Source organism: Mesoplodon densirostris, chromosome 1 (genome assembly GCF_025265405.1).
Source record: "Mesoplodon densirostris isolate mMesDen1 chromosome 1, mMesDen1 primary haplotype, whole genome shotgun sequence".
NCBI classification, from domain to species: Eukaryota; Metazoa; Chordata; class Mammalia; order Artiodactyla; family Ziphiidae; genus Mesoplodon; species Mesoplodon densirostris.
This window is the reverse complement of record NC_082661.1, coordinates 180,041,232-180,067,267: the sequence shown is the minus strand read 5'-3', so window position 1 is coordinate 180,067,267 and position 26,036 is coordinate 180,041,232. Positions and strand designations below refer to the sequence as shown.

Genomic DNA, 26,036 nt, shown 5'->3' with positions numbered 1-26,036 from the left:
TTTTTTTGGCTGCGTAGGGTTTTAGTAGCGGCACCCAGGCTTCTCTCTAGTTGCCGCACACAGGCTTAGTTGCCCCGCAGCATGTGGGATCTTAGTTACACGATCAGGGATCGAACCCGTGTCCCCTGCATTGGAAGGCGGATTCTTTACTGCTGGACCACCGGGGAAGTCCCGGCAAGCAGATTCTTAACCACTGCGCCACCAGGGAAGTCCCATCCTTATTTTATAGATGAGGAAACATAAGCACAAGAGATGGGTGACTTGCCCAAGGCAATAAACAATGGAATCACTGGTTTCATTGTCCCTGTATTGAAAAGGTATAATCTGTATATCTTTTCTTGTTCCCTTGAGAATATTAGAATATTAAAAACTTTGATTTGATTTTCAAATGTCATCCTGAAAGTGTCATCTTATAAAAACAGGTAGCGGGCCTCCCTGGTGGCGCAAGTGGTTGAGAGTCCGCCTGCCGATGCAGGGGATGCGGGTTCGTGCCCCGGTCTGGGAGGATCCCATATGCCGCGGAGCGGCTGGGCCCGTGAGCCATGGCCGCTGAGCCTGCGCGTCCGGAGCCTGCGCGTCCGGAGCCTGTGCTCCGCAACGGGGGAGGCCACAACAGTGAGAGGCCCGCATACCGCAAAAAAAAAAAAAAAAAAAAAAAAAAAAAAAAAAAACAGGTAGCTTTTATTTTATGACATAAACTGGATAGAAAAATGCAGCCCAGTTTGCCAGTGTACTAAAGTGGTCAGTTTAGAACAGTATTGCTCTGAGGATGTATACATTTTTGGTTTTTGTCATGCTTATGTAGGTTTTCAAAAGAGCTTTTCTTTACCAGACAAAATTAAGACTTAAAATACTTAAAGAATTATACATCTCTAAAAGCAAAATGGTAGACTTTTTTTTTTTTAGTGTATTTGAAGTTCACCTGCAACAGCAGTTAAAATTTTGTCAGGTGTGAGCTTGTAGGGCAGTCTCCTTTTATTTGTTTGACTCTGATTTTATGGTTAAGAAAATTACTTCTTGGATAATATGAAAGTGAACTAGTAAAAAATGAAGTAAAAATTAAAAAAATTTTTTAATTTGATTTCTCCTGTGCTTCCAGAGGAGGGCGCTTGGTGTTTACAGTAAAATTTTAGAGTTTTGTTTTTCTTTAATTACAGATTGGGAGTCCTCCTCTTGATCCTACGGAGCATTTTCTTCCTGAAGAAGAGAAACTTGCTGAACAAGAGAGATCAAAAAGGTGAGTAGGTCTAGAAATCATCCCTTACAGGTATTTCCATATAGTGTATTTGAGATGATTGCTCTAAAAAAGCACAATGCTTTCTCTTTCAAGGCACTCAAAGGTTATAGAATGTGGATTCTGACATGGATTAAAACCTTCATTTGGGGCTTCCCTGGTGGTGCAGTGGTTGAGAGTCCACCTGCCGATGCAGGGGACACGGGTTCGTGCCCCGGTCCGGGAAGATCCCACATACTGCGGAGCGGCTGGGCCTGTGAGCCATGGCTGCTGAGCCTGTGCGTCCGGAGCCTGTGCTCCGCAACGGGAGAGGCCACAACAGTGAGAGGCCTGCGTACCGCAAAAAAAAAAAAAAAAAAAAAAAAAAATATATATATATATATATATATATTTGAAAGTTCCTTATAAATTGTGAATCGTTACACAAATGTTTTTTCCTTCATAGATTTGAGAAGGTTTATACTCATAACCTATATTACCTGGCTCAAGTCTACCAGCATATGGAAATGTTTGAGAAGGCTGCCCATTATTGCCATAGTACCCTAAAACGCCAGCTTGAGCACAATGCCTACCACCCTATGGAGTGGGCTATTAATGCTGCTACCTTGTCACAATTTTACATCAATAAGGTAAGCTTCTCAAAGTAGTTATCTAACAGAGTTACCAATAGTGTGTATAAAAATAGAACCAAATGTACCTTGAAAATGTCATCTTTTATAAACAGGTAGCTTGTATTTTATGATGTAAACTGGATAGAAAAATGCAGCCCAGTTTGCCAGTGTACTAAAGTTTGTAGCTTTTTGTTGCAGTAATCCTTTTGAATCTTAAAATAATTTTATCATGTCCTACGTTGCCTAAGACCAATTCTTTTTTGATACAGACGGGCTATCTCTATTTTAGTGAGATGTTATTTTAAATTGCAGATTTTATCTTGTAGGCTTAACTCTCTTTATGCAGTGGTAATCTGGTAACTATGAGAATTTGTCTGAGGAAGTTGACTGTTAAATGTGGGCTTTGATAAAAGCATGTGATGCATTTCAGTTATTCTTTAGAATTAACTCCTTTATAGTACTTTTTCTATGTTGGGAGTATCTCTTCTTAGTTTCTGAGTTCCAGGTCGTTCTATTTTTTCTGGAGTATTACACAGGGACAAATTTGAGCTTCTTAGTTGCTTTCAGAATTATTCAGAATCATGTGGGTATATTCTTAATTGACCTTTTAAATTTTTTAGCCCTTAAGAGAATTTTTAATGCTAAAACACTTTAAAGCCACCTTTCCCAGCCAGATTTTCTATTAATTCTCAATAAGGTATCTCAGTGATAGAAATTACTTTTATTTGTATTTCTAATTCACAAGCCTCTCTGAACTTTTAGTAATTCTTTGCTTATCAGAGTTTCTTCTTAGATCCCTGTTTACCTGCTGCTGTATCCTTACTGGGCCTTTATCCTTTCTAAGTTTTTTTGTTAGTGCTGGTTCTGTAAATGCGCCCTATGTTTAAAGTATTGTCCCACAGAATTTCATTCAGAAAAGCTATTAGCAGGAGAGAAAGGGCTGTGGTGACTGCAGCATCGCTTCTAGGACTTTGGTCTAAGATCAAGCGTGTAAGTAACGCTACTGCATATATCAGAGCATTCAGTTAAATCTAAATCTCATGAATCCATTTCATTGTGATCATCATCAAAAAGTGTTACCTGGTGCTTCTGCTTGTGACACCTTTTTATGGTTTTTTTTTTTTTAAATAGGTTCCAGAGGCCCTTTGTTTTGTTCAGCAACTTCAAAATTACATATTTGCTGTAATTTTAATTAACATTTAAAACTCCATGGATTCTAACAGTACTAAGATATTTAGATATTAAAGTATAATTAAAAATGTTAAGTTGTTAAGCACTGCTTATGCTGAGCATGCAGTAAATTTCATGAGTACCTCCCCACTCTGTGCTTTTATTTTTTTTACCAAAATGTTTTATAAGTTTTGTTATAACTAGCTAAGTTATACTGCAAAAAGAGATTTGATCCATGTTTTTTAAAAATGCAATTGTCATTTATATCACTATCATTTTCATCTGGTTCCATGAAGTTTTGCTACTTAGTGAGTCCCTGCCTTGCAGGTGAAGTCCCACATTTACCAGCCACCTGGAGGGCACAGGGCACTCACTGTTTTCTAACAGTGGTTGCTTTCAAATAGCCAATCTGGACAAAGCTGAAGTGATAATGATGAGTAAGGGATTATAGAGCAACAATTAAAACTTCTTTATGTACACTTTCTTTTGGTTTGAGGTTTAACACCAACATTTTGATCTATAGATACTGCTGGGCTACTACTACACATGGTGCCCAGCTGTTCTCAAGATGGCTTCTGAATTTGCCATAATGGGGAGATACATTTAATGCTGAGATTTTAAAGTCATAGTCAACCATTAAAAATCCTCTTAGCAAAAATCAGTGTTACTAATATGAAGTAGACATACTTAATTGAGGGTGGCTTCCAACTCAAAGTTGGACTTGGTAATTCTACTGAGTAGTCCTGTGACCTACGTGACAAATGTAAAGCATTAAAGTAACAAGGAGATGTTCTCAAAGTGTTTGAGAAGTTTACCATGCCCCAGTTTGAATTATGAAGTCTTTAACTGTGTTGGTAAAGCAGTTCCATAGAGTTCATCTGTGGAAATCTGCTGACTTCAAAACTTGGTGGGAAGCCTCATTATATTGTAAATTCCAAAGACTTTAGAAGACAGGAATCTCTATCAAAATTTATCCTGTTTGCCTTTGAATGCTAGGATGTAAAAGGGATCTCTAAACCTAAGAAAGATTAAATCTTCAAGTCCTCTGACAGAATGTAAATGGTCTAAAAATTGATCATGCGTGGAACTTTGGCTATTTAGCCTTCACCTAAAAGGACTGTGAGTTACTTTGAGTCTAGGATGATAGCCATTCTTGTATGCTGATTAAAAGTTAGCTCTCCGGGCCTCCCTGGTGGCGCAAGTGGTTGAGAGTCCGCCTGCCGATGCAGGGGATACGGGTTCGTGCCCCGGTCTGGGAGGATCCCATATGCCGCGGAGCGGCTGGGCCCGTGAGCCATGGCCGCTGAGCCTGCGCGTCCGGAGCCTGCGCGTCCGGAGCCTGTGCTCCGCAACGGGGGAGGCCACAACAGTGAGAGGCCCGCATACCGCAAAAAAAAAAAAAAAAAAAAAAAAGTTAGCTCTCCTTCAGCAGTCAATCAGCAGTTGTTTTTTAGTCAGTTTGGATTAACAGTTTGGGGGTATTGTTATTTTAATCTTTAAGGTAGTTTTTTTAACCAGATAATACTAAAATATATCTTATATACCTTCTTGTTTAGTTACTATACAGGGTCTCCTTAGTAGTGGTTTCTACCTGATTTTGTTAAGACTTTATTCTTGTTTATTTCCTCAACAGCAATGCTTTATGGAGGCCAGGCACTGTTTATCAGCTGCTAATGTCATTTTTGGTCAAACTGGAAAGATCCGAACCACAGAAGACAGTAAGTTTAGGTGTGCGTGTTTAATTACATAGCTTTTTAAATTTTTTATTTTAAAATCATGTTAAACTTTAGAAAATTCAAGAACAGAACAAAGAACTACCATATGCCCTTCTAAATTTACCAATTTTTAGTATTTGCCTCATTTGTAGTCACATTTTCTTTCTGAACCATTTGAGAGAAGATTGCATACATTAGGTTCCTTTACCCCGTAATACTTGTGTTTTTCCTAAAAATAAGAGTATTTTCTTATATTATCATAGAACAGGAAATGTAACTGTTATACAATTCTTTTATCTATAATTCATATTTAGTAGCTGTCCCCATAATGTCCTTTATAGCAATTTCTCTAGTACCAGAGTATCCAGTTCAAGGTTGTATTTAGTTGTCACATCTTTTTAAAATTTTTATTGGAATATAGTTGATATACAATGTTTTGTTAGTTTCTGCGGTAGAGCAAAGTGAATCAGTTACACATATATCCACTCTTTTAGATTTTTTTCCCATATAGGGCATTACAGAGTATTGAGAAGAGTTCCCTGTGCTGTGCAGTAGGTCCTTATTAGTTAATCTGTTTTATATGTAGTAGTGTGTATATGTCAATCCCAATCTCCTAATTCATGCCACCCCCTCCTTACCACCCAGTAACTGTAAGTTTATTTTCTACATCTGTAACGCTATTTCTGTTTTGTAAGTAAGCTCATTTCTACCATTTTCTTAGATTCCACATCTAAGCAATATCATGATATTTATCTTTGTCTGACTTACTGTGCTCAGTATGACGATCTCTAGGTCCACCCATGTTGCTGCAAATGGCATTATTTCGTTCTTTTATGTCTGAGTAATACTCCGTTGTATATATGTACCACATCTTTTTTATCCAGTCCTCTGTTGATGGACGTTTAGGTTGCTTCCATGTCCTGGCTATTGTAAGTAGTGCTGCAATGAACACTGAGGTGCATGTATCATTTCGAATTACGGATTCGAAATGATATCGAAATTTGAAATTGAAATTTGAAATTTCGATATTTGAAATCTCTGGATATATGCCCAGGAGTGGGATTGCAGGATCATATGGTAGTTTCTGTATTTAGTTTAAGGAACCTCCATACTGTTCTCCACAGTAGTTGTCACATCTCTTTATCATCTTTAATCTGGAACAGTTCCTCAGCCTTTCATCACAGATATTTTTGAAAATATATAGGCCAGTTATTTCATAGATTTTTCCAGTTGGTGTTTGCTGTTTCTTTACACTAAGATTCACATTATACATTTTTGGTTGGAGTACAATATATAATATGTCCAAATATCTAGTTTATAGTGTTTCATTTGGTTTTATAAATCACAGTTAACCTGTATATTTGAGCACATCAAAACCACAATGAGCTATTACCTCACACCTATTAGATTGACTATTATCAAAAAGACAAGAAATAACAAGTGTTGGCGAAGATGTGGAGAAAAGAGGACCCGTGTGCACTGTGGTAGGATTGTAAATTGATGTAGCCACTATGAAAAACTGTTTGGAAGTTCCTCAAGAAATTAAAAACAGAGCTAGCTATGTATGATCCAGCAGTTCTACTTCTGGTACAGTCATCCCTTGGTATCCATGGGAGATTGGTTCCAGGGCCACCATGGATACCAAAAATCTATGGATGCTACAGTCCCTTATATAAAATGTCATAGTATTTGCATATAACCAACGCACACCCTCTTGTGTACATTAAATCTTCTCTAGAGTATACTTATAATACCAAATACAGTGTAAATGCTATGTAAATAATGGGCAGCACATGGCAAATTCAAGTTTTGCTCTTTGGAACTTTCTGGAATTATTATTTTTTTATTTTTATTTTTTGGCCACACTGCACAGCAAGTGGGATCTTTGTTCCCCAACCAGGGATCAAACCCATGCCCCTTGCATTGGAAGTACAGAGTCTTAACCACTGGACTGCCAGGAAGTCCCTTAAAATTTTTATTTTACATTGGAATATAGTTGATTAACAATATTTTGTTAGTTTCAGGTGTACAGCACAGTGATTCAGTTATACATATACATGTATCTCTTCTTTTTCAAATTCTTTTCCCATTTAGGTTATTACAGAGTATTGAGCAGAGTTCCCTGTCCTTGTAGTTAATCTGTTTTAAATATAGCAGTGTGTACATGTCACTCCCAATCTATCTATCACCCTCCCCGTCCCCCCGTAACCATAAGTTCGTTCTCTGTGAGTCTGTTTATGTTTTGTAAATAAGTTCATTTGTATCTTTTTTTTTTTTTTTTTTTTTTTTTTTTTGTGGTACGCGGGCCTCTCACCGCTGTGGCCTCTCCCGTTGCGTAGCACAGGCTCCGGATGCGCAGGCTCAGCAGCCATGGCTCACAGGCCCAGCCGCTGCACAGCATGTGGGATCCTCCTGGACCGGGGCACGAACCCGTGTCCCCTGCATCGGCAGGCGGACTCTCAACCACTGCGCCACCACAGAAGCCCCATTTGTATAATTTTTTAAGCGATATTATATGATATTTGTCTTTCTCCATCTGACTTCCTTCACTTAGTATGATAATCTCCAGGTCCATCCATGTTGCTGCAAATAGCATTATTTCATTCTTTTTAATGGCTGGGTAACATTCCATTGTATATATGCACCACATCTTCTTTATCCATTCATCTGTCCAATACTAAGACTTTTAAAATGCTTAAAGTAGATAACTAATGAGAACCCACTGTATAGCACAGGGAACTCTACTCAGTGCTCTGTGGTGACCTAAATGGGAAGGAAATCTAAAAAAGAGTGGATATATATGTATACATATGACTGATTCACTTAGCTGTACAGCAAGAGACTAACACAACATTGTAAAGCAACTATATTCCAATAAAAAATTTTTTTAAAAACTGAAAATGGATTAAAGACCTAAATAAGACTGGATACTATAAAACTCTTAGAGGAAAGTACAGGCAGAACACTCTTTGACATAAATCACTGCAAGATCTTTTTCAATGCAAATCCTAGGGTAATGGAAATAAAAAAACAAGAATAAACAAATGGGACCTAATTAAACTCAAAAGCTTTGCACAGCAAATGAAACCATAAACAAAAAGACAACCCACAGAATGAGAGAAAATGTTTGCAAATGACACCACAGACGAGGGATTAATCTCCAAAATTTACAAACAGCTCATGTGGCTCAACAAGAGAAAAAAACAACCCAATCAAAATGGGCAGAAGACCTAAACAGACATTTCTCCAAAGAAGACATACAGATGGCCAACAGGCACATGAAAAGATGCTCAACATTGCTAAGTATTAGAGAAATGCAAATCAAAACTACAGTGAGGTATCACCTCACACCAGTCAGAATGGCCATCATCAAAAAGTCTACAAATAGGACTTCCCTGGTGGTGCAGTGGTTGAGAGTCCGCCTGCCGATGCAGAGAACGCGGGTTCGTGCCCTGGTCCGGGAAGATCCCACATGCCGTGGAGCAGCTGGGCCTGTGAGCCATGGCCGCTGAGCCTGCACGTCCGGAGCCTCTGCTCTGCAGCCGGAGAGGCCACAACAGTGAGAGGCCCATGTACCGCAAAAAAAAAAAAAGTCTACAAATAACAAATTCTGGAGAGGGTGTGGAGAAAAGGGAAACCTCCTACACTGTAGGTGGGAATGTAAACTGGTACAGCCACTGTGGAGCACAGTATGGAAGTTTAAGAAACTAAAAATAGAGCTACCATGTGACCCAGCAATCCCACTCCTGGGCATATCTGTGGAGAAAATCATGGTTCGAAAGGATACATGCACCCCAGTGTTCACTGCAGCGCTGTTTACAGTAGCGAAGACATGGAAGCACCCTAAATGTTCATCAACAGATGAATGGATAAAGGAGATGTGGTACCTATATACAATGGAATATTACCCAACCATTAAAAAGAATGAAATAATGCCATTTGCAGCAACATGGATGGACCTGGAGATTATCATACTAAGTGAAGTCAGTCAGATGGAGAAAGACAAATATCATATATCACTTATATGCAGAATCTAAAAAAGATGATACAAATGAACTTTTTTACAAAACAGAAACAGACTCACAGAGATCAAACTTATGGTTACCGGGGAGAAGGTGCTGGGGAGGGATAGATTGGGAGTTTGGGATTGACATGTACACACTGCTATATTTAAAATAGATTACCTACAGGGACTTCCCCAGTGGTCCAGTGGTTAAGAAGCCTCCTTCTAGGGCTTCCCTGGTGGCGCAGTGGTTGAGAGTCCACCTGCCGATGGAGGGGACACGGGTTCGTGCCCCGGTCCGGGAAGATCCCACATGCCGCAGAGCGGCTAGGCCCGTGAGCCATGGCCGCTAAGCCTGCGCGTCTGGAGCCTGTGCTCCACAACAGGAGAGGCCACAACAGTGAAAGGCCCATATACTGCAAAAAAAAAAAAAAAAAAAAAAAAAGCCACCTTCTAATGCAGGGGCTGCAGGTTTGATCCCTTGTTGGGGAACTAAGATCCAACATGCCACAGGGCAACTAAGCCTGTTTGCTCTAGAGCCCTCCCGCCACAACTAGAAAGCAGCCCTGCACACCGCAACAAGAGATCCTGCAGGCCACAACGAAGATCCGTTGTGTCACAACTAAGACCCAATGCAGCCAAATAGATATTTTTTAAAAAATTTAAAAGGACCTACTCTATAGCACAGGGAACTCTGCTCAATAGTCTGTAATAACCTGATAGTTATAGTAAGGGACGCAGCCTAGCCCAAACCTGTCTTTTCCAGCTCGTTTGTCACAAAAGCAGTTATTTAAAAATCTGACACACACCCCCCATCTTACCACTTCAGTTTGATTCTCTGCTGGAATATTTCAGTTCATTTGGTAGGGGACCAAAGTTCTGTCCCCCACCAAAACTAAGTTCTCAGTTTTGGGTTTTTTGGTTTTGTTTTGTTTTTTTTACAGTGTTGAGAAGGGACTCCTGTCATGTTGGTTTCTAGTGTGTGAGATGCTGTCTGCTGTGTTTTGTATTTTTTTATTTTTTGACTAACTGTATGGAAAGTTGTCAGTAAAGCCTTTGTCATAGGATGGATTTTAAAAAAAATCTGTAATAACCTAAATGGGAAAAGAATTTGAAAAAGGATACAAATATATCCTATATATAACTGAATCACTCTGCTGTGCACCTGAAACTAACACAACCTTGTTAATTAACTATACTCCAATATAAAATAAACATTCAAATAAATAAAATCAGTAATATGCCCACCAGGACCTCTGAGCACATTTTAGTAAGGTATACAATCCAGTAACTTTTGCTTCCAAACCTTAAGGAAGTCAATTACCCAGATCCATAAGCTATTTCTGAAAAGGAAAGATCAAGGACTTCATATGTAAGTGCAGGTTCCAAAATACAGTCAATCCTCATTATTTGTAGATTCCATATTTTTGAATTTGCCTACTTGCCACAATTTACTCATAACCCCCAAAATCAGTACTTGAGGCACTCATGTGGTCATTTGCAGACAGCAAAGGATTTGAGGCACCTGAGGTGCACATTACCAGCTGAGGTTGAACAAGGCAATGATCCACCTTCTTGTTTCAGCTTTCATACTATAAACAAGTATCCTTTTTGTGGTCTAAATTACTCAGTGCCACATTTTTCACATTTTTTTTTTGCATTTTGTTGGTGATTTCATTGTTTAAAATGGCCCCCAAGTGTAGTGCTGAAGTGGTATCTAGTGTTCCTAAGCACATGAAGACTGGGGTGTGCCCTCGGGAGAAAATACAGTGCTAGATAAGCTTCATTTAGGCACAAGCTACAGTGCTATTGGCCATGAGTTCAATGTTAATGTCAATGTTAATGAGTCAATTATATATTAAATAAGGTGTCTTTAAACAGAAACACATTAAAATAAGGTTATATATTGATCAGTTGATGAAAATATTGTGACCAGAAGCTCATCAGAACGTAACCCTGTATTTGCCCTAGGAGTGATGTTTTAGCATTCCCTAATTCACTGTTCACAGCAACTTTATAGAACATAACTACCAGGAACAATGAGAATCAGCTATACATTGTTTCCTTATAAGAGAATCCAGGTAGAAAGTTTTACTGTTGGGATTAAAAACCACTTTTTCTACGGAACTGAATGTTCACCTGAAGGAGACGATCCAGCTGACTGGTGACTTACATCAGTGTTGTGCTTCCATGTTGCTTGGGAGGTGAGCGGCGTGATTCTTTCCCTGTAGAGCTGGGCAGTGCCTGCTGTACTTGGCATTTGGGTCACACCCATGTTGACGGAAAAAGGAAGATTATAAAGGCAGAGCAAAGTACACAGATTAATGACAATTCTGCATTAAATCTAACATGGCGACTGAAAATGTTACTTCATGTTACGAAGGATTGTTTTTGAATACTAGTGAAAACCAAAATAATTTAAACCGTGAAAAATTTAAAAATTGTTCTTTGCAAAAATAAATTCCTTCCACAGATGTAACAGTATTTTGGTAAAACTGGACATGGGACTCATTACAAAATGAAATATTTGACCCTTCATTAAATCGCCCCCATCATTCCAAACATTGTTTTGGGGGATGCTTTCTACTCAGGACTGCTTTTAATTTATGAAAAATCCATTTCAATTTGGATTCTACTAAACTGGAATTTGAGAAATTAATTAGGAGCTATGCTAACCTTCACCTTGTTCAACACTATTTCTTCATTTACAGAGACCATAGCATAGGCAAGGGGAAAAAGCAAATGCTTAAACAATTAGAGGAAACTGCTTTCAAAACCTACCTCTTAAGAATCCGTGTATAGATTCAGGGTTGCCGGGGGGGTGGTGTTGGGGAGGGTTGGATTGGGAGTTTGGGACTAGCAGATGCAATCTATTATATATATATATATAGAGAGAGAGAAAATGGATAAACAGCAAGGTCCTATTGTAACTGTATTCAACATCCTGTAATAAACCATAATGGAAAAGAAAAAAAAAAGAATCCAAGTAGACATGAATTACAGAATTCTTATCTTAAAGTATTCTAAAAACCTGTATGAGCAATCCTTTTATTAATCTAATTCGATTAATAATGGTATTAATCACCCACATGTACTTGTCCTAAGGTCAAAGAAATTGTTTTGGGGTGCCACTAACTGTCCATATAAGATGGTGAACTTAATTGGTAAATGTGTGTTCTGACAACTCCAATGACTGGCTGTTCCCCCATATCTTCCTCCCTCTCCTCCGGCCTCCCTGTTTCCTGAGAACACAACACTATTGAAATTAGGTCAGTTAATAACCCTACAGTGATCTCTAAGTAAAAGGAAGAGTTGCAAATCTCTCACTTTAAATCAAAAGCTAGGAATGATTAAGCTTAGTGAAGAAGGCATGTCAAAATAGGCCAAAAGATACTCCCTCTTGCGCAAGTTAGCCAAGTTATGAATGCAAAGGAAAAGTTCTTGAAGGAAATTGAAAGTGCTACTCCAGTCAACACATGAATGATAAGAAAGCAAAGCAGCCTTATTGCTGATATGGAGAAAGTTTTAGTGGTCTGGATAGAAGATTAAACAAGTCACAACACTCCCTTAAACCAAAACCTAATCCAGAGAAAGGCCCTACCTTTCTTCATTTCTGTGGAGGCTGAGAGAGGTGAGAAAGCTGCAGAAGTTTGAAGTTAGCAGAGGTTGGTTCATGGGATTTAAGGAAAGAAGCTATCTCCATAACGTAAGAGTGAAAGGTGAAGCAGCAAATTATCCGGAAGATCTAGCTAAGATCATTAATGAAGGTGGCTACACTAAACTGATTTTCAATGTGGATGAAACAGCCTTCTACTGGAAGAAGATGCCATCTAGGACTTTCATAGCTAGAGAGAAGTAAATGCCTGGCTTCAAAGCTTCAAAGGACAGGCTGACTCTTTTGTTAGGGGCTAGTGCAGCTGGTCACTTTAACTTGAAGCTAATGCTCATTTACCATTCTGAAAATCCTAGGGCCTGTAAGAATTGTGCTAATTATGCTTTATGCTAGTTATGCTACCTGTGCTTTGTAAATGGAACAACAAAACCTGGATGACAACACATCTGTTTACAACATGGTTTACTGAATATTTTAAGCCCACCTACTGTTTAAAAAAAAAAATTCCTTTCAAAAGATTACTGCTCTTTGACAATGTACCTGGGTCATCCAAGAGCTCTGATGGAGATACACAATGCGATTAACGTTGTTTTCATGTTTGCTAATACAACATCCATTCTGCAGCCCATGGATCAAGGAGTAATGTCGACTTTCAAGTCTTACTGTTTGAAGAAAAAAATCATAAAGCTATCACTGCCATAGATGTGATTCCTCTGATGTATCTGGGCAAAGTAAATTGAAAATCTTCTGGAAAGGATTCACCGTTCTAGATGCCATTAAGAACATTCATGATTCATGGGAAGAGGTCAAAATATCAACATTAACAGGAGTTTGGAAGAAGCTGACTTCAGCCCTCAGGGATGATTTTGAGGGGTTTAAGACTTCAGTGGAGGAAGTAGCTGCAGATGCGTAGAAATAGTGTGAGAACTAAAAGTCGAGCCTGAAGATGTGACTGAAATGCTGCAATCTCATAAAATTGACAGATGAGGAGTTGCTTCTTATGGATGAGCAAAGAGAATGGTTTCTTGAGATGGAATCTACTCCTGGTGAAGATGCTGTGAAGATTCTTGAAATGACAACAAAGGAGTTAGAATAGTACATAAACTTACTTGATGAAATAGTGGCAGGGTTTGAGAGGATGGACTCCAATTTTGAAAGAAGTTCTGTGTTGGGTGAAATGCTGTCAAACAGCATTGCACGCTACAGAGAAATTGTTCGTGAAAGGAGGAAGGAGAGTCCCATCAGCACAGCACACGTCACTGCTGTCTTGTTTTAAGAGATTGCCACGGCCCCCCCCACCCTTCAGCAACCACCACCCTGATCGGTCAGCAGCCACCAGCACTGAGACAGGACTGTCCACCAGCAAAAAAGTTTATGACTCTCTGAAGCCTCAGATGATGGTTAGCATTTTTTAGCAATAAAGTATTTTTTAATTAAGATGTGTACATTTTTAAGACATGATGCTATTGCACACTTAGTAGACTACAGTATAGTGCAAACATAGCTTTTATATGCTATGGAAAACAAAAAATTCGTGTGACTCGCTTTATCACAGTGGTCTGGAATCGATCCTGCAATATCTCTGAGGTATGCCTGTATTCAAAATTTAATATACATGGTGACCTTAGTTTTTACCTATAGGTAATACATAAGAAAAAACTAGAAAGAAATACGCAAATAATAGTGAGTACCTCTGGGTGGTAGGAATTTTTTTTTCCCCCACTGCTTCAGTGAGGACTTGTTACTTTTATAATGGGGGAGGGTAAGTGATACAAAAAAGAATGCAGTACACATGAAAATTACAATTGTGACCATTAACTTATACAAATCATGTATCATTTTAGCTACTGAAGCTGAAAGAGATGTGCCAGAGCTTTATCACCAAAGAAAAGGGGAAATAGCAAGATGCTGGATCAAATACTGTTTGACTCTCATGCAGAATGCCCAACTTTCCATGCAGGTAATACAGTCAAAAGTGGTCCTTTCTTTCTTAAATAGCAGGATGTTAAGTAAAAGCTTTAAATGGAGAGTATGCTCATTGGGCTCACTGCATGTGTATTATTCAAGGCATGCAGAATGCTCTCATATATATTTGTTTCTTGTTCTCCCCATCTCAACCTTTTCAAATCTTACTCATCAATCGAGGCCATCTCAAATAACATCTCTTCCTTCAAGACTTCCCTTTGGATAGAGCATAAGCTCCATGAGAGGGAGTCTTCATCGTATTCGTATCGTATACTAATCTCCAGACACAACAGGTTCTCAAAAATTATTTTTTTTAATTTATTTTTGGCTGCATTGGGTCTTCGTTGCTGCACACGGGCTTTCTCTAGTTGTGGAGAGCGTGGGCTTCTCATTGCAGTGGCTTCTCTTGTTGTGGAGCACGGGCTCTAGGTGTGCAGGCTTCAGTAGTTGTGGCTCATGGACCCTAGAGCGCAGGCTCAGTAGTTGTGGCACACAAGCTTAGTTGCTCCGCAGCAATGTGGGATCTTCCTGGACCAGGGCTTGAACCCGTGTCTCCTGCATTGGCAGGTGGATTCTTAACTACTGCACCACCAGGGAAGCCCCTCTCAAAAATTATTGAATGTGGGCTTCCCTGGTGGCACGGTGGTTGAGAGTCCGCCTGTCGATGCAGGGGACACAGGTTCGTGCCCTGGTCCGGGAGGATCCTACATGCCGCAAAGCGGCTGGGCCCGTGAGCCATAGCTGCTGGGCCTGCACGTCCGGAGCCTGTGCTCCGCAATGGGAGAGGCCACAACAGTGAGAGGCCCGCGTACTGCAAAAAAAAAAAAAAATATATATATATATATATATATATATATAAAATTATTGAATGTATAATTCTTCATCCCCTACAGATATCTTCTCCCTCCTTTAAATTCCATAGAACCCTACCTAAGTCACTCAACTTTGTATTATCCCTGTTATCCCTATTCATATTCTTATCTTATTCCTTTATGTCTTTTTAGACTATAAGCAACTTGATGGCAGGAAGTCTTACTGATCTTTACATATTTTATAGAGTAAATATATATTTGATAAAAATATAAGTATAAATGTATCTGGAAACAGCCCTGCTAGTTTGTAGCTGTGTATTCATGGCAGTTAACTTCTCTTTGCCTCAGTTTCCTCACAAGTAAGATGGGGGTAATAATAGTACTTAATAGTGTTGCTGTGAGAGTTAAATATATATAAAGGGCTCAGAAAAGTGCCTGAGACATAACCAAGTCCTCAGTAAGTTAACTGTCATCATTGGTATTGTTATTACTGGTCCATACCTAATGGATTCTAGTTCCTAACCTCTACAGAGGAAAATAAATCATTTGGATGCACCATACTAAGTGTAGATACATTGGAGACCTTCCTGAAGGAGTTATGCTGCTTTTCTATTTACACGCATTAAAGTATAATCAGTTTTAGTAAATATAGAACCTTGTGAAACTACTAAACAAAATAAAACCAAACAAGCCACAAACTCCCGGAAACATGTGTCTTTCAAAGATGAGAGCACTTTAGAGGTAGAGGGTAAACATGAGGCATGTTTGGAAAAGAAAGGAAGTGGGGAGAAAAACTAGGGAGCTTTATGTCTAGAGAAGTTGCCAGGAAAATCTGTCAGCTTTCTTCTGCTCAGAAAGCAGCCTGGAAAGCATGTAAACAAACAAGCAGCCAGGAAGCACATTAAGTAAGCAAGATTTAGAGACTTATGGCCTGCATTTGAAGTAATTGTGTCAAGCAAAACACCCTGTGTGATTTAACTCTCACCCTTCCTTTAGTTGATGTTTTCCAGACTGGGCACTAGAGTTTATCACCTGGTTACTTTAAACTCAAATAGTTGCCGTGCTACTAAATTACTCAGATTTTCCTTAATCTGGCTTTGTTACTTTAACTTTATCCTTTGATCATCTGTTTACCTGAAAAGCCTTCTTTAATTCAAGTTTAATAACATATACAAATTTAAGTATTTCTGCCAGTTCTATGGTAGTCATTGTACTATGATGAACAAAAATAGACTTGGTTTTTTTTTTACTTCATATGAAAGTGCAGTTTTAGTAAGTTTCACAAAGGAGAGACACATGAGAGAAGTCATAGTAGCAGGAAGTAAATCTGAAGGAAGCTCTGGGAATGAGAAGGCATAGCATTCCAAGGAGCTGAAGCTGCACGTTTAAAAATTCTATGGCATAGGGAGCATGGTGTTAGAAGGGATGGAACAAAGGCCTGTGAGGCTGGAGCGGAGTGAGAGCACATGTGATATATGATAGAGTTAGAAAGGGATAGAACAGGGACCTCCCTGCTGGCACAGTGGTTGAGAATCCACCTGCTAATGCAGGGAACACGGGTGCGAGCCCTGGTCCGGGAAGATCCCACATGCTGCAGAGCAACTAATCCTGTGCACCACAAGTACTGAGCCTGTGCTCTAGAGCCCGTGCTCGGCAACAAGTCACCGCAATGAGAAGCCCGCGCACCGCAACGAAGACCCAACGCAGCCAAAAATAAATTAATTAATTTTAAAAAAGAAAGAAAGAATGGGATAGAACAAGCAGGGCCTTCAATGAATGGAAGCCTTGGAGAGTTTTCGGACTGATTACTTATGTAGCAGAATGGAGAAAGAATTGAGGGAAAGCAAGAGTGGATGGGGGGGCCTCCCTGGTGGCGCAAATGGTTGAGAGTCCGCCTGCCGATGCAGGGGATACGGGTTCGTGCCCCGGTCTGGGAGGATCCCATATGCCGCGGAGCGGCTGGGCCCGTGAGCCATGGCCGCTGAGCCTGCGCGTCTGGAGCCTGCGCGTCCGGAGCCTGTGCTCCGCAACGGGGGAGGCCACAACAGTGAGAGGCCCGCATACCGCAAAAAAAAAAAAAAAAAAAAAAAAGAGTGGATGGGGGAAATTGGAAGACCATTGGAACAGTGGAGGTGAGATGTGAAGGGAGCTTGGTCTAGGATGGTGGCAAAAGAGATGGTGGAAAAGAATGCATTCAGGAGGTATTTAGGGGGCAAAATGTAAAGGACTTGGTGATGGATTGGAAGTGTGGGGTAAAGGGGAGAGGAGAGGAACATCTCAAGAATGATCCTCGACTGCTGGCTGTCCACATCGATGGAGTGTCCTTCACTAAACTACTACTAGAATAGGAACGTGTTTGCTGAAGGGTAAGAGTTCCATTGTGAACATGTTGAGGATGAGGTGTCTGAGTCTTCTGAGAGAAGGAGATGTTGCGTGGGGAGCTGTAGTTATGGGTCTGGAGCTTGAGAAGAGGTCCAGGTCGTACCTGTAGATTTGTGAGTCCTCCTCCCATGGATGGCAGTTGCAACCATGGGTATGGATGGAGTCACCTGTGTAGAGCAGTGCTGTCCAATAGAAATAAAATTACATATGTGGCTGGTATTCTAAGTTTTCTAGTGGCTACATTAGAAAAGGAAAAAAGCAGGTGAAATTTATATTTCTTAGCCTAGAATATAAAAAGAAATAATCATTTCTGTTTGTCATCAATACTAAAGAGTTGAGCTATTTTAAATTTTGTACTAAGTCTTGGAAATTGGGTATGTATTATTTTACACTGATCACATCTCAGTTTGGACATTTCATATGCTCAGTAGCCATCCACACGCAGCAAATGGCTACTGTTTTGAACAATGCAGATCTAGAGAGACAACTTCAAATGAAAAGAAGAGAAGGCCTTGGGGCTGTCCACTGAGGGATCTGATGTTTAATTTTCTTGTCTAGGAAGAAGAGAATGAGCTTAGCCTTTTTTTTTTTTTTAACCATCTTAGTTTTTTTTTCTTTGGCCCCAGGAGGTGAGGGAGATAACTTTAACTATGAGTAGATTTAACTCTGTCTTTATTTTAGTATCTTTAAGAGGCCTAGAGCATTTCTCTGTAATATATTTCAGTACATAACTTAGCATAAACATCATGTTGTTAATCTTAATTGCATTTCTATATAATATTTTTAGGATGTAAATTTCAATCTTACTCTAATGTTAAAATACTACTAATAATGTATTAGATGTATATAATGTTTCACAGCTCTTACAGTTTTCATATGCATTTATCTTACCTTAAAGAGTAACTATAAATGAGTTAGTTCCCCAAAGAGGAAAGTGATAAGCAGTTTTACTTTTTCCTAGTTTCTTTCATTTTTAATATAAGTGGAATATAATTAGAAAGAAGTTTTAAAAGATGTGATTATATCACCTCCCTAAACCAGGCTGGGAAGAGGGTTTTCTTATCTTTACTCTTAAGTTTGCTGTAGTATTGACAGCAGGAGACCAGTGTCTGTCCTCAACCATAATTAATTTTGTTCTTTCAGGACAACATAGGGGAGCTTGATCTTGATAAACAATCTGAACTTAGAGCTTTAAGGAAGAAAGAACTAGATGAGGAAGAAAGTGTTAGGAAAAAAGCTGTGCAGTTTGGAACCGGCGAACTGTGTGATGCCATCTCTGCAGTGGAAGAGAAAGTGAGCTATTTGAGACCTTCAGATTTTGAAGAAGCCAGAGAGCTTTTCTTAATGGGTCAGCACTATGTTTTTGAGGCAAAAGAGTTCTTTCAGATTGATGGTTATGTCACTGACCATATTGAAGTTGTCCAGGACCACAGTGCTCTGTTTAAGGTGCTGGCATTCTTTGAAACTGACATGGAGAGACGGTGCAAGATGCATAAACGCAGAATAGCTATGCTAGAGCCCCTAATTGTGGACCTGAATCCACAGTATTATTTGTTGGTCAACAGACAGATTCAGTTTGAAGTTGCACATGCTTATTATGATATGATGGATTTGAAGATTGCCATAGCTGACAAGCTGAGGGATCCTGATTCACACATCGTGAAAAAAATAAATAATCTTAATAAGTCAGCACTGAAGTACTACCAGCTCTTCTTAGACTCCCTGAGAGACCCAAATAAAGTATTTCCTGAGCATATAGGGGAAGATGTTCTTCGCCCTGCCATGTTAGCTAAGTTTCGAGTTGCCCGTCTCTATGGCAAAATCATCACTGCAGATCCCAAGAAAGAGCTAGAAAATTTGGCAACATCACTGGAACATTACAAATTTATTGTTGATTACTGTGAGAAGCACCCTGAAGCTGCCCAGGAAATAGAAGTTGAACTAGAACTTAGCAAAGAGATGGTCAGTCTTCTTCCAACAAAAATGGAGAGGTTCAGAACCAAGATGTCCCTGACTTAATAATCCTTGTTTTTAATGACAGAAAATGTGCAGTAATGAAGATATTTTTTTCCCCTTATTCAAACAGGCCCAATTCCATTATTATGTCTACCTTCATAGCCAGATGAGTGCTGTTTGAATTTGAGATAGACCAATTGAGTCTTTGCTAGGACCTTAATCAACATAATTAATAATTTATACCTAATTATGTAAATAAGTTGCCTTGTTAAAGTGACATGTGATTGGTATTTAGATTGCTCGTTTCCTATTTAAATATAAACCTTTTCTGCCTCATTTTCTAAAAGTAGGTTCCTTGTTGGCTAATACTTGATGGATTCATTAAAAGGAAAAATGCTGGGTAATATACCTGGTGGGCAAGCTGTTACTGTATTAAAGTTGAAAAAATAACCTCTTGTAGTTATTCTTCCCAAAATATTTGCTTTCCTAAATTCCCAAAGAAATGTTTCCCTTCTGAAATATTTAAAAAGTTACATTGTAAAGTATTGTAGTTTGTTTCATTATAGAGGAAGAAGACCATGTTGGAAATATAATAAATTGACTTGCTTCACTAATAAAAGCTTCCATTTATTCTTTTGTCTTCTTGTAAGAGTTGGTTTATTTTTTAAGCTCACAATGGATTAAAGACCTAAATGTAAGGCCAGAAACCATCAAACTCTTAGAGGAAAACATAGGCAGAACACTCTGACATAAATCACAGCAAGATCCTTTTTGACCCACCTCCTAGAGAAATGGAAATAAAAACAAACAAATGGGACCTAATGAAACTTCAAAGCTTTTGCACAGCAAAGGAAACCATAAACAAGACCAAAAGACAACCCTCAGAATGGGAGAAAATATTTGCAAATGAAGCAACTGACAAAGGATTAATCTCCAAAATTTATAAGCAGCTCATGCAGCTCAATAACAAACAACCCAATCCAAAAATGGGCAGAAGACCTAAACAGACATTTCTCCAAAGAAGATACACAGATTGCCAACAAACACATGAAAGAATGCTCAACATCATTAATCATTAGAGAAATGCAAATCAAAACTACAATGAGATATCATCTCACACCAGTCAGAATGGCCATCATCAAAAAATCTAGAAACAATAAATGCTGGAGAGGGTGTGGAGAAAAGGGAACACTCTTGCACTGCTGGTGCAAATATGAATTGGTACAGCCACTATGGAGAACGGTATGGAGGTTCCTTAAAAAACTACAAATAGAACTACCATATGACCCAGCAATCCCACTACTGGCCATATACCCTGAGAAAACCACAATTCAAAAAGAGTCATGTACCACAATGTTCACTGCAGCACTATTTATAATAGCCAGGACATGGAAACAACCTAAGTGTCCATCAACAGATGAATGGATAAAGAAGATGTGACACATATATACTAATGGAATATTACTCAGCCATAAAAAGAAAGGAAATTGAGCTATTTGTAATGAGGTGGATGGACCTAGAGTCTGTCATACAGAATGAAGTAAGTTAGAGAAAGACAAATACCGTATGCTAACAGATAACATGGAATTTAAGGGGAAGAATAATGTCATGAAGAACCTAGGGGTAAGACAGGAATAAAGACACAGACCTACTAGAGAATGGACTTGAGGATATGGGGAGGGGGAAAGGTAAGCTGTGACAAAGCGGAGAAAGTGGCATTGACATACATACACTACCAAATGTAAAATAGATAGCTAGTGGGAAGCAGCGCATAGCACAGGAAGATCAGCTCAGTGCTTTGTGACCACCTAGAGGGGTGGGATAGGGAGGGTGGGAGGGAGGGAGACGCAAGAGGGAAGAGATCTGGGAATGTATGTATATGTGTAACTGATTCACTTTGTTATAAAGCAGAAACTAGCACACCATTGTAAAGCAATTATACTCCAATAAAGATGTAAAAAAAAAAATTGGTTTATTTTTGATACTTCAAAGGGTATTACCTTATTTGAAGCCAGAGAAGAATATTTCTTTGGTAACATTGTATAGAGAGAACACATTAAAATATTCATTGAATACACTTTTTGAAATACTACTATGTTCCAGAAAAATTTTATTGACTAGTTTCTCAGAGGATCCTAGTATATCTATTAAGCTTTAAGCACTGTTGAAAAAAGATACGCACATAATAACACTGTTAGTATATGTTAGTCATTTTAAGTGGTTGCAGAATTGAAATGAAGTCGCTATACAGTGCAAAAATCAAGATCAGTTGTAAGATTTGATACAGAGAATAGCTCTGTATGTTGACCTAGTCCTAAGCCTTCCGAAGCCAAGTCTAAGATTCTGTAACATGTATGTATGTGTGGTAAATACCTTGCTTTTCCTTTGAGATCAGTTTGCCAGGAAAAAAAGATCTTTGAGTATAACAGCAGCATGTAATTCACTCAATATTTAATATTTATTAAATGTCTCCTGTGGATCAGGCACTGTTCTCGGTTTTCTAGGCTTAGAGGATACAGTAATGAACAAGATCAGCAAGATCCTGTTCTCATGGAGCAAGTAAATAGATAAGATTTCAAGTCATGAATGCTATTAAGAAAGGAACCAGAATCCTAGGTTGACGTTTAATGGGAAGTGGTGCAACAGTGATCTGAAAGGCCGCTGAAGAGGTGGAAAGTGTCAGTGAGCCAAGAACGGCCAAAAAGGGACAGCAAAGTAAAGATTCTTAGGTAGAGTGTTCCAGAGAATGCTAGGCCCTCAGGCGGGCTCCAGCTTAGGCAGGAGTTTTGCATTTTAGAAGATAGGAAAGGCCAGTGTGGCTGGAGCAGATGAGGTGGGAGTAGAATGGGGTGGGGCAGGAGTGGGGAGTCCAGATGGAGAGGGCTTTGTAGATGAGGGTAAGGAGTTAGGATTTTATTCTAGGTATAGTGGGAAAACTTTGTAGATTTTTTATAAAGGGAGTGACATGTTCTGATTGGCATTTTTAGGGAACTACTATGGCTCCTCAGGGGAGAATAGATTGTAGCGAGAAGGGAGAGTCACCAATGGGGAAGCATGGAGACAAGCTACGTTCTATTAGGATTAATCCGAATGGTTTGGACCAGAGTCATCAAGTAGGGATGGAGAGAAGTGGATAAATTCATTATGTGCTTTGGGAGTAGAATCACAGGACATGCCAGAGGATTACGTGGAAGGCCTGAAGGGGAAAGAAGAATCAAGAACCATATGAGGGCTTCCCTGGTGGCGCAGTGGTTGGGAGTCCGCCTGCCAATGCAGGGGACTCGGGTTCGTGCCCCGGTCCGGGAAGATCTCACATGCCGCGGAGCGGCTGGGCCCGTGAGCCATGGCCGCTGAGCCTGCGCGTCCGGAGCCTGTGCTCCGCAACGGAAGAGGCCACAACAGTGAGAGGCTCGCGTACCGCAAAAAAAAAAAAAAAAAAAAAAAAAAAAGAACCATATGAAGTTGAAGTATGCAGGAGAAGCACATTTCTATGAGGGAGATGTGGGGTTAGAATTAAGAGTTCTATTCAGGTCATATTGAGTTTAGGATATTAAGATGCTTGAGATGGGATGATTGCTAACACCCCCCTTTAATCAAACTTTAAAAGTGAAGAGGATCAAGAGGCAAAGAGGGGAGGGAGGTTTCTTGGGGGTAGTGAGATGGCTCTGCATCTCAGCTACTCTCATTTCTTCATCTCTCTTGAAAACTGATTCTAGATCAAGTCCCCCTGTTATGAGCCTTTCTTGATACAGCCATTTTGCTCTCAACCTTAGTCAACCTCATAACTTCATTTTAAAGTCGTTCATTAGCTTGCTTAACAAATACTTACTGATCTCTTTCTCTATGCTGGTCGCTGTGCTAAGCTCTAGAATATGGTCTATGAGGCACAGCCTCTTAAATCCTGATAGCTTTTCCTCTTCCCAACTGTGTTATGCAACTTGAGTTCAAGAGATAAAATTCAAGTGTAACAGGCATTCGTCTTAAAACCAGTCTTTATCCTAATAACCATCAACATACTTTGCTATTTGTCATTTGCTGTCTATAGTGACTTTTCATATTTTAAAACTTTGTCTTTAGTTATCAGCAGAAAATCTCACTGGCTGCTTTGCATCCTGCACTATATTCATGTAGCCTTTTCCACAAACTGCTTTCCCTGAGCATGGCTTCCTAGAGACATCTGCCCTCCGAGACTTTGTTGCTTCTCTGGATTAGTAGTTCTCAAACTTTTTGGTTTCAAGGCCCCTTTGCACTTAAAATTGAGGATGCCAGAGAGCTTCTGTTTATGTAGGTTATATCTCTCGATGTTTATCCTATTTGAAATTCAATTTAAGGAAATTTTAACAATTTATGTTAATGACAGATCCATTGGACTTAAACATTTTTACGAAAAACTTAATTTCCAGAAGAAGTGGCATACTTTACATTTTTGCAAACATCTTTAATGTCTGGCTTAATAGGAAACAGGTTGATTCTCATAACTGGTGATATAACATGTCATGTAGCCTTTGGAAAACTCCACTGTACATTTATGAGAGTGTGAGTGAAAAAAATAATGTCTTATTATGAAGCTAGTTTCATGGGATCTCCTGCCGCAGTCTGAGGTCCCCTGAACCCACACCTTAAGAACTGCTGCCCTACTTAATCTCCAAAATATACAAACAGCTCATACAATTCAACAACACCACCAAAAAAAAAATCCTAATCAAAGAATGGGCAGAAGACTTAAATGGACATTTCTCCAAAAAGACTACAGATGGCCAATAGGCACATGAAAAGATGCTCAACATCACCAATTATTAGAGAAATGCAGATCAAAACTACAGTAGGGACTATCTCACACCAGTCAGAATGGCCATCATTAAAAAGCCTACAAAAAAAAAAGTCTACAAATAACATGCTGGAGAGGGTGTAGAGAAAAGGGAACCCTCCTACACTGTTGGTGGGAATGTAAGTTGGTGCAGCCACTGTGGAAGACAGTATGGAGGTTCCTCAGAAAACTAAAAATCGAATTACCATATGATCTAGCAATCCTACTCCTGGGCATATATCCAGAGAAAACCATAATTCAAAAAGACACATGCACCCCAATGTTCATTGCAGCACTATTTACAATAGCCAGGTCATGAAAGCAACCTAAATGCCCATCGACAGATGAATGGGTAAAGAAGTTGTGGTACATATATACAATGGAATATTACTCAGCCATAAAAAGGAATGAAATTAAGTCATTTGTTGAGATGTGGATGGACCTAGAGACTGTCATACAGAGTGAAATAAGTCAGAAAGAGAAAAACAAATATCGTATATTAATGCATGTATGTGGAACCTAGAAAAATGGTACAGATGAACCGGTTTGCAGGGCAGAAGTTGAGACACAAATGTAGAGAACAAACATATGGACACCAAGGGGGGAAAACCGCAGTGGGGTGGGGATGGTGGTGTGCTGAATTGGGCAATTGGGATTGACATGTATACACTGATGTGTATAAAATTGATGGCTAATAACCTGCAGTATAAAACAAAACAACTAATACTAAACTTTCTTTGGGTTATTTGTATGGAAATATGTTAATATAAATGTTTCAGACATTACATGAAATTTCTAAAATTCTTATATGTTCTGGTATAATGTTATAAGTCGTAATTCTAGTTATTACTTTAAAATGTATATCTCAGAAATAACTAAATTTCCTTGTCAATTGCATTATTATGAACTTTCATCAAATCTTTAACCATGGTCATTTTTAAGTCTTTTGTCATTTACAGACAGTTCTGGGTATACTCTGTTGCTTTTGCAAAAATGTACCTATAAAAGTGTTTCATCTTCAAGGAATTCATGGAAAAGACTGACAAGTACAGGTTTCTGGTAACTGACTATACTGCTGAACTGAATGAATAAGCATTTTCAGAACTCTAATGGAAAACTGATGAATTCATAAAAGTGCTAACAAAAGATCAAGATAAAAAAATTAATTACATGGGACTGAGTGAACTGATGAGGATGATTATAATTTTTGTGACTTTGTTTGAATAAAAAAAATCCCACAAAGAGTCAGAGGCAAAAAATATACAAATCAGTTTTCACTGCAAAGTAAAGAAGCTGTTACATTGGAGGATTACTGGACTGAATGTCAATATTATGACATAGTATGAGTGTGTTTCGTGTTTGGTAACTGCAATCATTGTTGCTTTTGTTGTGGTCATCCATTTACAATGCTTGGTGTCAGTTTATTTATCTCTTGTAAAAATAAAATACAGTGTGTGGGGGGGGGGGGGAAAAGAAAAGCTACATACACCCTAATGTACATAGCAGCACTATTTACAATAGCCAGGACACGGAAGCAACCTAAATGTCTGTCGACAGAGGAATGGATAAAGAAGTTGTGGTGTGTACACACACACACACACACACACACACAATGGAATACTACTCAGCCATAAAAAAGAATGATATAATGCCATTTGCAGCAACATGGATACAACTAGAGATTATTATACTAAGTGCAGTAAGTCAGTAAGAGAAAGACAAATACCATATGATATCACTTACAGGTGGAATAGAAAATATGGCACAA

At 39.1% G+C, this 26,036-nt stretch overlaps 1 protein-coding gene across 2 annotated transcripts in view; it reads left to right on the top strand.

The window, feature by feature from the left end:
- The window catches only part of KIFBP (kinesin family binding protein), a 40,740-nt gene extending 20,654 nt beyond the window's left edge, over positions 1–20,086 (top strand). The window contains exons 3-7 of one of the 2 annotated variants that reach the window (XM_060092273.1): positions 1,158–1,237; positions 1,680–1,863; positions 4,649–4,733; positions 14,191–14,306; positions 18,649–20,086. In XM_060092273.1, the coding sequence (XP_059948256.1) occupies positions 1,158–1,237; positions 1,680–1,863; positions 4,649–4,733; positions 14,191–14,306; positions 18,649–19,524 (1,341 nt within the window). In that variant the 3' untranslated portion in view covers positions 19,525–20,086. Of the gene's footprint in view, positions 1–1,157; positions 1,238–1,679; positions 1,864–4,648; positions 4,746–14,190; positions 14,307–18,648 lie in introns of both variants that reach the window. The other variant, XM_060092265.1, reaches the window with a different exon arrangement.
- Positions 20,087–26,036: the final 5,950 nt, after the last annotated feature.